This window comes from Coregonus clupeaformis, chromosome 21, assembly GCF_020615455.1.
Source record: "Coregonus clupeaformis isolate EN_2021a chromosome 21, ASM2061545v1, whole genome shotgun sequence".
Lineage (NCBI taxonomy): Eukaryota > Metazoa > Chordata > Actinopteri > Salmoniformes > Salmonidae > Coregonus > Coregonus clupeaformis.
The window spans coordinates 48,039,962-48,052,120 of NC_059212.1; the positions used below are offsets into that span (position 1 = coordinate 48,039,962).

The 12,159-nt window shown below is 43.4% G+C and overlaps 1 protein-coding gene across 2 annotated transcripts in view; it reads right to left on the reverse strand.

The window, feature by feature from the left end:
* The window catches only part of plcd1b (phospholipase C, delta 1b), a 61,499-nt gene extending 50,384 nt beyond the window's left edge, over positions 1–11,115 (reverse strand). Inside the window, exon 1 of one of the 2 annotated variants that reach the window (XM_045205945.1) lies at positions 10,812–11,115. In XM_045205945.1, coding sequence (XP_045061880.1) covers positions 10,812–10,842 — 31 coding nt within the window. In that variant the 5' untranslated portion in view covers positions 10,843–11,115. Of the gene's footprint in view, positions 1–6,363; positions 6,580–10,811 lie in introns of those variants that run through there. The other variant, XM_045205944.1, reaches the window with a different exon arrangement.
* Positions 11,116–12,159: the final 1,044 nt, after the last annotated feature.

Here is a 12,159-nt window from a genome sequence, read left to right on the forward strand (position 1 = left end):
TGTACATCTATATTTGTACAGCAGATGCAGTAGCCAACTGACATGAAGAAATGCATGTTGGTGTCGTAGCATGCCACTCTCTATCTCTCTGGGGTTAGGCCTAAGCTTCTGTTTCTTTATATGTGACTTGTTTCAGGAAACTAGGCATACAGTGATGAGACCAAGTATTTGATACACTGCCGATTTTGCAGGTTTTCCTACTTCCAAAGCATGTAGAGGTCTGTAATTTTTATCATAGGTACACTTCAACTGTGAGAGACGGAATCTAAAACAAAAATCCAGAAAATCACATTGTATGATTTTTAAGTAATTAATTTGCATTTTATTGCATGACATAAGTATTTGATACATCAGAAAAGCAGAACTTAATATTTGGTACAGAAACCTTTGTTTGCAATTACAGAGATCATACGTTTCCTGTAGGTCTTGACCAGGTTTGCACACACTGCAGCAGGGATTTTGGCCCAGTCCTCCATACAGATCTTCTCCAGATCCTTCAGGTTTCGGGGCTGTCGCTGGGCAATACGGACTTTCAGCTCCCTCCAAAGATTTTCTATTGGGTTCAGGTCTGGAGACTGGCTAGGCCACTCCAGGACCTTGAGATGCTTCTTACGGAGCCACTCCTTAGTTGCCCTGGCTGTGTGTTTCGGGTCGTTGTCATGCTGGAAGACCCAGCCACGACCCATCTTCAATGCTCTTACTGAGGGAAGGAGGTTGTTGGTCAAGATCTCGCGATACATGGCCCCATCCATCCTCCCCTCAATACGGTGCAGTCGTCCTGTCCCCTTTGCAGAAAAGCATCCCCAAAGAATGATGTTTCCACCTCCATGCTTCACGGTTGGGATGGTTTCTTGGGGTTGTACTCATCCTTCTTCTTCCTCCAAACACGGCGAGTGGAGTTTAGACCAAAAAGCTATATTTTTGTCTCATCAGACCACATGACCTTCTCCCATTCCTCCTCTGGATCATCCAGATGGTCATTGGCAAACTTCAGACGGGCCTGGACATGCGCTGGCTTGAGCAGGGGGACCTTGCATGCGTTGCAGGATTTTAATCCACGACGGCGTAGTGTGTTACTAATGGTTTTCTTTGAGACTGTGGTCCAAGCTCTCTTCAGGTCATTGACCAGGTCCTGCCGTGTAGTTCTGGGCTGATCCCTCACCTTCCTCATGATCATTGATGCCCCACGAGGTGAGATCTTGCATGGAGCCCCAGACCGAGAGTGATTGACCGTCATCTTGAACTTCTTCCATTTTCTAATAATTGCGCCAACAGTTGTTGCCTTCTCACCAAGCTGCTTGCCTATTGTCCTGTAGCCCATCCCAGCCTTGTGCAGGTCTACAATTTTATCCCTGATGTCCTTACACAACTCTCTGGTCTTGGCCATTGTGGAGAGGTTGGAGTCTGTTTGATTGAGTGTGTGGACAGTTGTCTTTTATACAGGTAACAAGTTCAAACAGGTGCAGTTAATACAGGTAATGAGTGGAGAACAGGAGGGCTTCTTAAAGAAAAACTAACAGGTCTGTGAGAGCCGGAATTCTTACTGGTTGGTAGGTGATCAAATACTTATGTCATGCAATAAAATGAAAATTAATTACTTAAAAATCATACAATGTGATTTTCTGGATTTTTGTTTTAGATTCCGTCTCTCACAGTTGAAGTGTACCTATGATAAAAATTACAGACCTCTACATGCTTTGTAAGTAGGAAAACCTGCAAAATCAGCAGTGTATCAAATACTTGTTCTCCCCACTGTATGTCGCACGTCATTACTTCACAGGCGAGGCATTTGAAAGTAAACATTTATTTTTGATCAAAATTTATTTTTTGGCAGAAATGCCTTCTGGAACATTTGAACTTTCATGTGCATTAATAACAAATGTGTACGCCATCTGTAAATAGGAATACAATTGTTAAATTACGAGCCTAGTTGGTTGAGTTAACTGCACCTCAGATTGCAGCCCAAATAAATGTTTCACAGAGTTCAAGTAATAGACACATCGCAACATCAACTGTTCAGAGGAGACTGCGTTAATCAGGCCTTCATGGTCGCATTGCTGCAAAGAAACCACTACTAAAGGACACCAATAATAAGAAGAGACTTGCTTGGGCCAAGAAACACGAGCAACGGACATTAGACCGGTGGAAATCTGTCCTTTGGTCTCATGAGTCCAAATTTGAGATTTTTGGTTCAAACCGCCGTATCTGTGTGAGACGCAGAGAAGGTGAACGGATGATCTCCGCATGTGTGGTTCTCACCGTGAAGCATGGAGGAGGAGGTGTGATGGTGTGGCGGTGCTTTGCTGGTGACACTGCCTGTGATTTATTTAGAACTCAAGGCACACTTAACCAGCATGGCTACCACAGCATTCTGCAGCGATACACCATTCCATCTGGTTTGCGCTTAGTGGGACTATCATTTGTTTTTCAACAGGACAATGACCCAAAACACACCTCCAGGCTGTGTAAGGGCTATTTGACCAAGAAGGAGAGTGATGGAGTGCTGCATCAGATGACCTGGCCTCCACATTCACCCGACCTCAACCATCTGGCCACTCTACCATAAAGGCCTGATTGGTGGAGTTCTGCAGAGACGGTTGTCCTTCTGGAAGGTTATCCCATCTCCACAGAGGAACTCTGGAGCTCTGTCAGAGTGACCATCGGGTTCTTGGTCACCACCCTGACCAAGGCCCTTCTCCCCTGATTACTCAGTTTAGCTGGGCGGCCAGCTCTAGGAAGAGTCTTGGTGGCTCCAAACTTCTTCCATTTTAGATTGATGGAGGCCACTGTGTTCTTGGGGACCTTCAATGCTGCATATCCAATTAATTGAATTCACCAAAGGTGGACTCCAATCAAGTTGTAGAAACATCTCAAGGATGATCAATGGAAACAGGATGCACCTGAGCTCAATCTCGAGTCTCATAGCAAAGGGTCTGAATACTTATGTAAAGAAGGTATTTCTGTTATTTATTTGTAACACTTTTGCAAACATTTCTACAAAACTGTTTTCGCTTTGTCACTATGGGGTATTGTGTGTAGATTGATGAGGGAAAAAAATGTTTCATAAATTTTTTAATAAGGCTGTAACGTAACAAAATGTGGAAAAATGGAAGGGGTCTGAATACTTTCCAAATGCACTGTAAGTCCCCGACTTTATTGTGCAATCCTGGTCACTTTTAAAAATATTTGTGTACAGTCGTGGTCAATAGTTTTGAGAATGACACAAATATTAATTTTCACAAAGTCTGCTGCCTCAGTTTATATGATGGCAATTTGCATATACTCCAGAATGTCATGAAGAGTGATCAGATTAATTGCAATTAATTGCAAAATCCCTCTTTGCCACGAAAATGAACTTAATCCCAAAAAAACATTTCCACTGCAATTCAGCCCTGCCACAAAAGGACCAGCTGACATCATGTCAGTGATTCTCTCGTTAACACATGTGAGAGTGTTGATGAGGACAAGGCTGGAGATCACTCTGTCATGCTGATTGAGTTAGAATAACAGACTGGAAGCTTTAAAAGGAGGGTGGTGCTTGAAATCATTGTTCTTCCTCTGTTAACCATGGTTACCTGCAAGGAAACACGTGCCGTCATCATTGCTTTGCACAAAAAGGGCTTCACAGGCAAGGATATTGCTGTTAGTAAGATTGCACCTAAATCAACCATTTATCGGATCATCAAGAACTTAAAGGAGAGAGGTTCAATTGTTGTGAAGAAGGCTTCCGAGCGCCCAAGAAAGTCCAGCAAGCGCCAGGACCATCTCCTAAAGTTGATTCAGCTGCGGGATCAGGGCACCACCAGTGCAGATCTTGCTTTGGAATGGCAGCAGGCAGGTGTGAGTGCATTTGCACGCACAGTGAGGCGAAGACTTTTGGAGGATGGCCTGGTGTCAAGAAGGGCAGCGAGGAAGCCACTTCTCTCCAGGAAAAACATCAGGGACAGACTGATATTCTGAAAAAGGTATAGTGTTTGGACTGCTGAGGACTTGGGTAAAGTCATTTTCTCTGATGAATCCCCCTTCCAATTGTTTGGGGCATCCGGAAAACACCTTGTCCGGAGAAGACAAGGTGAGCGCTACCATCAGTCCTGTGTCATGCCAACAGTAAAGCATCCTGAGACCATTCATGTGTGGGGTTGCTTCTCAGCCAAGGGAGTGGGCTTACTCACAATTTTGCCTAAGAACACAGCCATGAATAAAGAATGGTACCAACACATCCTCCGAGAGCAACTTCTCCCAACCATCCAAGAACAGTTTGGTGACGAACAATGCCTTTTCAAGCATGATGGAGCACCTTGCCATAAGGCAAAAGTGATAACTAAGTGGCTCGAGGAACAAAACATCGAAATGTTGGGTCCATGGCCAGGAAACTCCCCAAACCTTAGTCCCATTGAGAACTTGTGGTCAATCCTCAAGAGGCGGGTGGACAAACAAAAACCCACAAATTCTGACAAACTCCAAGCATTGATTATGCAAGAATGGGCTGCCATCAGTCAGGATGTGGCCCAGAAGTTAATTGACAGCATGTCAGGGCGGATTGCAAAGGTCTTGAAAAAGAAGGGTCAAATATTGACTCTTTGCATAAACTTAATGTAATTGTCAATAAAAGCCTTTGACACTTATGGAATGCTTGTAATTATACTTCAGTATACCATAGTAACATCTGACAAAAAATATCTAAAAACACTGAAGCAGCAAACTTTGTGAAGACCAATACTTGTGTCATTCTCAAAACTTTTGACCACGACTGTATATATGTTGTTGTTTTTTACTGACAAATAAAATCCATCAATCAATCAATCCAAACTATGCAGCGACCAATTGATGAATGGAAAGAGGCATCTTTTACAAAACACCAAAATGTTTAATGAAATTCTGAGATTGTGAAAACAAGCCTTCGATATTGGGTAAGACCACATAGTAGGGAGGAATGTATGTTCTGTTTGTCCAGATTGACAGTCTATTTATTGTGGTGTTGAAAACACAAACCATGATTTTGAAGCGCCCGACGTCAGTTTACTGGTTGTGTGGTGCATTGGCACAGAAACCTGTTGGTGGAGAATTCGTTGCATATATTTTATATAATTATAAATATGGCATCAAATTGTTGAAAATCTGATTTCCCCCTAGCTGATCATTGTCTGCAGCCGGCTCTGATTGTAGTGTAATGAAACAGGCAGGGAGTGTGAGCTCGTCTGTGGTGGCACAAAAGCATGCTGAAGTGGCAAAGTCGATATCCAACGTTTATAAACACAGGGTCGCTATAGCTTTTGTTATTTTTGGTCGTAAACATTATTTTGAGTTAATTCTATGAGGGGGGAGGGTATTACATTTATTTTACAGTACAAGGGGACGATCATGTGAAAATATTTAAGGGGTGGTGCCTTTTTTTTTTTATGACACCTTGAGTTGGACCAGCCCCTCCGCCCCCAGTAAATTTCGATCTGTCCCTAACCTATTTCAAAATGGTCATTGTGAGTTTCCAGTGACAAGATCTTCATGACTTTGCTTGCTTTAGGTTTCTCCACATCATGCCCATCATTTAACTAATTAACAATATATATAATTAAGGGGTCCACTTGTCACTGAAGTTGACAGTTTGTATCCCATAATAACCACATGGAAGTATAAACTATCTGGGGCACTTTATAATAACTCCCACGAAATAAAGCATTTATAATAGTTTATTAATCATTTATGAATCATTACTCCAACCATAGTATGTGTAATATAGGTCCTTATAAATCATTTACTAATCATTAGCTAAGCATTTTTGTGTGGCCTCATCTAAAGTGTGAGCTATATATACTTTATAAATACTGTAGCGACCCTGGTGTATAATCGCGGATATCGACTCTGCCACTTGAGCTTGCTTCAGTGTAATGAAACAGGTAGGGAAGTGTGGCGCGAACCCTTAACCTTCTGGCCCATCGACTGTCGATATCCGCGCTTATACACCAGGGTCGCTACAATACTTTATAAATGTAGGGAGTATGGAAAGAGTGCTCTTGAATGTAGATAGTGTAGGGATAGTGCTTTCGAATGTTAGATACACTGAGCCTTTTTACGTTTGTGGCAAATGGATGGGAAGAGTTAAAAAGGTGTCAATATTAAAAGTCAGGCCATCTGATCCCAGGTACTTTGCTCACGGTTCCTGATCAATATATTTCACACCTGCCTCCATTCAGTCATTGGAAGTTCTATGCCTATTAAGTTCCGTATTGATAATGTGTCGCAGTATATATATTGGCTACAGTCGCAGGTAGAAACACATTATTCTAGGTTGACAGCTGTCAAACGGTTGACACAACATCTTACAATATCACAGGTGTTTCTCGTGGCTTAGATAAGTACACTTACCCAAGAGTTTCACATTTAAACGCGTAACCTTCTTGCTTCTTTCATTATGAAGTAATTCCTCTGATCTGGTGCGTTTGGGTTGCCTTTGTATACATTGCATTGTGACTTAAATTCCTTACAGAAGTATCCGTTGTTACAAACCGCTTCAACAAAACAAAAGTGACTGTCGGCGAGAGTACTATTCGTGCTTGGCGTTTAGAGGATCTTTTAAAGGGCGTGTACTACTCAAAGGCAACATTTTACTACTCATTTTACAGTCAACTCCACTCCTCAGTAAAGCGATAGGCAAGAGCTGGTTACGGTAAGAAGAAAGCATCTGTCACGTGTGTTCGCATTTTCACTGCGTGTATAGTACACTATAATAAAATATCAAAATTTAACAACCCCACTGTGTTAGTGTCATGATACTGGCTGCATATGCTATTAGATGGTTATACTCGGTTTAAATCAGCATCATTTTAACCAAGTGTAGTGACATACAGTACCAGTCAAAAGTTTGGACACACTTACTCATTCAAGGGTTTTTCTTTATTTTTACTATTTTCTACATTGTAGAATAATAGTGAGGACATTTTGTACTGTATCCTAGTATACTACATATACTCAAGTAGCCCTATGCCATCATTCATAACATAAATACAAAATACAATATCCAAATGTAAATGTTTATCATTAATATCATGAATGATGGCGTACTATTTATATGACTCATACTAATGAAGATATAGAAGAGATGTGATTATTTTCATTATGGACAGCCTCACCTTTGCCTGAGACATCTGTACTTGGATGATATTGATAATAAGACTAGGTTGCCCTCTTGTGGTGAGATTCTAGAAGACATTGTATGCTGGGCCGGTTCCAGGCATAAGCGATTTAAGCGGACTCAATCGGGGGTCTCAATTTACCATTGAGAGTAAGAATAGAAGCCCTAAAATGTTTTGCCGCGAGGTGGGGGACCTCCCAACCAAATCTCACGTAGGGCCCCCGAAAGGCTAGATGATGAAAAGGATATAACCTCCATCATTGCAGGGCTTATTCTAATGGATCTGTATAGCCTCAATCTGATAGCCTCAAAGTCGTCTTCTTACAGTTATGAAATGTGTTATTGTTTTGTTGTACAAATTGAGGTTACAACCCTGCCAGGAGCTACTATACACAACATACCAGTGAATGGTGAGTATGGTGATTATCATATGGAAACCAGAGAGTAAGCCACAGAATGATTCAGACTGAGACAAACAAGGCTAGAGACTTAGCTAGAAGAGGATTGGTTCGCTTCACTCTCAACTGTCTGCCACTTCCAAGCTCAGCTGAATTCAAAATGGACCCCTAGCCACTATCCCATAGCCACTATCGTATACTAGGGACGTGACAAACGGACAATTTTGCTTAACGTTTAAACGGCCTTTTTTTTCTTCTCGGTATTCCGCTAAAACGATAAGAACAAATCATAAAATTCCACGTCAATTTACAATGCAGAATAATGGTCATATTACGTATGTTTGACAGCTGGAGCCGGGCAATGAAGTTATCAACTTCAACCCTTTACAGACATAGAACGCAGCTACATTAACATGTCGACAGCGACAATTGATAACTTTTGAGACAATAAAAGAAAAAGTGCCGCATCAGGTCTGTACCTTTTCAGACAGTAGAATTCTTCTCCGGCGTAAAATGTTATGTATTTTTCCCCAGACAACAATAAACGTCGCTGATTGTTGTGCTGCTATGTTGTTGTTTTAATGCTGTTTTTTATTGTATGGTAGCCAGATGTGTATTATTTGTACTAAATGTCTTGGTAAGTCTCGGTATTTAACAAACTTTAAAGTACTTTTTTAGGAGAGTGGTCTGCGTGCAGCTGGAGATGATTTGATTGACGGTTCTGGTTGCCTAGTGAAGAAGCGGCATTCCTTTACAGACAAGTAAAATGTCCGTTCATATCACCAGAGAAGGTTTGGTGTCGGCATTTTAAAAACCGTAGTGTAGCCTACCCTAACAGACAATCAAACATGCCGTAGCCGAGGCGATTTCAAGGGGCCACATCCCAATATGTCTGAAAAGCGTAATCGATACAGGCTACCGTTAGACTACTGTAATTTCATATGAGGCCAAAACAAAGAGTAGGCTACCCAGTGCTCGCAAGACTGGCCCTAAAACATCGGTGCCATGAATAGGCTGGGATGTTCTACACTCAACAGACCGAAGACTGAACACACACTTGCATCATTAGCGAAGAGACGGAGCAGGCATGCCAGCGCCAGGGAGAGAGAGACAGAGGCTCATATGTTTTGGTAATGTCTTGTCTTGCATGCCTTGCAAATTCACCAAGTAGCCTACAATTCGCCTCTTCCTCTCTGATTTTATTTGGATTACACAACTTCCCAAGGCCTTTATAGCCGACACGGAAATCATGTTTTGTGATAACTAACCTGTGATTTTAATTAAGTGGGGGGAAAAAACAAAAAAACATCGTTTTTGGTTAGGGCTTTTTCTTAAAATTAAGGATCCCAAATTCGTTTAAACGTTTGAACTTTAATAGCCACTTCATGTAAATCTAAAAGGATGGGGATAGGCATAAACAATGTAGCAGTAGCTAATCTTGCCCTCATCTTTCCCTCTGATAGGCCATATTAGATACACCCAGAGCCTTATATTTAGATAACGCTATGGATACACCTATCCAATTGTGTCAGACCGACAGAAGTGCCCAGCGGTAGGGGCTAGGGGTCAAACAGAGGTGCCCAGCGGTAGGGGCTAGGGGTCAAACAGAGGTGCCCAGCGGTAGGGGCTAGGGGTCAAACAGAGGTGCCCAGCGGTAGGGGCTAGGGGTCAAACAGAGGTGCCCAGCGGTAGGGGCTAGGGTCAAACAGAGGTGCCCAGCGGTAGGGGCTAGGGGTCAAACAGAGGTGCCCAGCGGTAGGGGCTAGGGGTCAAACAGAGGTGCCCAGCGGTAGGGGCTAGGGGTCAAACAGAGGTGCCCAGCGGTAGGGGCTAGGGGTCAAACAGAGGTGCCCAGCGGTAGGGGCTGGGGTCAAACAGAGGTGCCCAGCGGTAGGGGCTAGGGGGTCAAACAGAGGTGCCCAGCGGTAGGGGCTAGGGGTCAAACAGAGGTGCCCAGCGGTAGGGGCTAGGGGTCAAACAGAGGTGCCCAGCGGTAGGCTAGGGGGTCAAACAGAGGTGCCCAGCGGTAGGGGCTAGGGGTCAAACAGAGGTGCCCAGCGGTAGGGGGCTAGGGGTCAAACAGAGGTGCCCAGCGGTAGGGGCTAGGGGTCAAACAGAGGTGCCCAGCGGTAGGGGCTAGGGGTCAAACAGAGGTGCCCAGCGGTAGGGGATAGGGGTCAAACAGAGGTGCCCAGCGGTAGGGGCTAGGGGTCAAACAGAGGTGCCCAGCGGTAGGGGCTAGGGGTCAAACAGAGGTGCCCACGGTAGGGGCTAGGGGGTCAAACAGAGGTGCCCAGCGGTAGGGGCTAGGGGTCAAACAGAGGTGCCCAGCAGTAGGGGATAGGGGTCAAACAGAGGTGCCCAGCGGTAGGGGCTAGGGGGTCAAACAGAGGTGCCCAGCGGTAGGGGCTAGGGGGTCAAACAGAGGTGCCCAGCGATAGGGGCTAGGGGTCAAACAGAGGTGCCCAGCGGTAGGGGCTAGGGGTCAAACAGAGGTGCCCAGCAGTAGGGGATAGGGGTCAAACAGAGGTGCCCAGCGGTAGGGGCTAGGGGTCAAACAGAGGTGCCCAGCGGTAGGGGCTAGGGGTCAAACAGAGGTGCCCAGCAGTAGGGGATAGGGGTCCATGGGCTGGATTGAAAATAGGGCATAGACGGGCCAGACCCAGGCCACACTTTTTGGCTACATGTGGAATGCAATTAAACCAAAACCTCAGACATATCCTTTTTTTAAATCAAAGTGTGCCTTCAGAGAAAAGTTACATTAGTGTTGTTGTGTGGGCAGTTGGTGAAGAACATGGGGGGTGATGATGTTCACATTTCATCCCCACCCCGTGGAACTTATCCCTGTGGAACTTATCCCCGTGGAACTTATCCCCGTGGAACTTATCCCCGTGGAACATTTGTATCTATTTGATTTAAATGAGAGCAGTAGGATGGACTGAGATACATACATACTGTACAGACATACATAAAGTCTACTGAAGATGGTTATTGAGAAATAATTGGTGTTGATTCAAATAGGTTATGGCTGTGTATTATATTGTGCTATGAGTCACCATTATGACTAACAGTACAATAGCTGGCTGAAATTATACACCTGTTGTAAACTAATTGGAATGTTGTTGGTCAAGACCATCACGATCAACAGTTGTACATTTTAAATGAATAAAACAATGAAAACAAATCAAACATGTCCTATTCGTGTTGCTTCAGATGGCAATTGTAACCTTTTTTTTATTTTTATGTCTAGATCAATAAATTATTTGATTCATAATAAATATTACCGTGTTTGCCGGTAATCCAATTTGTTTCCATTATGTCAGATTATCTTGTGCCTTTGATAGTACCAAGGAAAGTTATCCGTCCTCTCTCTCTAGTCATCCAATGTGTCCGAAAAATACACTTTTTGTTCCTCCACTCTTTGCCGTGTGCGTAATTACGCGTGCCTCGGATAGCCTAAAATCATTGTTTCTCTCATTGAAAGAGTGCATCTAACATCCTTAAATCAAAACGTGAACAAAGTAAAGGGTAGTTCTGAGGGCAGTTGCTTTTCTTGTGGAATCTTTAAATGGCACTCCTCCCCACGTGCTGTCGACGAGTGATGTCACTGTCATCATGGACCAGTTTTGGGTTACTCCTTACAATACCATATTTTTGTTGTTGTTGTGTGAAGTCAATGCTAAATGCATAACATTTATTTGCTACACTTCAGAGTGACTTCATTGTGAACAAATTCTGTAGTGTCACCATCCTATTTATATTCAGAATGTATCGATGTAGATGGATCAGTAAAAAAAAAAAACTGAAGTCAGCAGAGCCATAGGTTGTGTTGGGCGGTCAGCGCAACTCTAAACGGAGCCTGCCTACTCAGAATGTCACCCGATGACAAATTATTGGCAGATCATTCTCTGTGCCCAGAATCACGGACGAATCACTGACGATCTCTAGACAAGTGCTGGGCCCTCTGACCCCATTTCCACTTGGAACAGCTGGATGGTTGGAGGTTCGTATTGAACGGCTCGCGTTCTGTCACCAATCACAGACATCTGTTGACCTGAAAAAGATGCCAGACCAGTCTCAGAGCAGAACCTGAGGCTGAAATCCTCCCTGGGTACAGTGGCTGGCAACATGTTTGAAAGAACGCTTGAACAATAGGAAAGGTGGAGCAGGTGACAGACAGCCAAGTTAAATATTTCATAAGGATCTACTGTGTGTTGTTTTTGTCCATTTTAAAGAATAGAGGTTAGGTACGTTTTTTGTTTTCATGCATACAGTGGGGAAAAAAAGTATTTAGTCAGCCACCAATTGTGCAAGTTCTCCCACTTAAAAAGATGAGAGAGGCCTGTAATTTTCATCATAGGTACACGTCAACTATGACAGACAAAATGAGAAAAGAAAATCCAGAAAATCACATTGTAGGATTTTTTATGAATTTATTTGCATATTATGGTGGAAAATAAGTATTTGGTCAATAACAAAAGTTTCTCAATACTTTGTTATATACCCTTTGTTGGCAATGACACAGGTCAAACGTTTTCTGTAAGTCTTCACAAGGTTTTCACACACTGTTGCTGGTATTCTGGCCCATTCCTCCATGCAGATCTCCTCTAGAGCAGTGATGTTTTGGGGCTG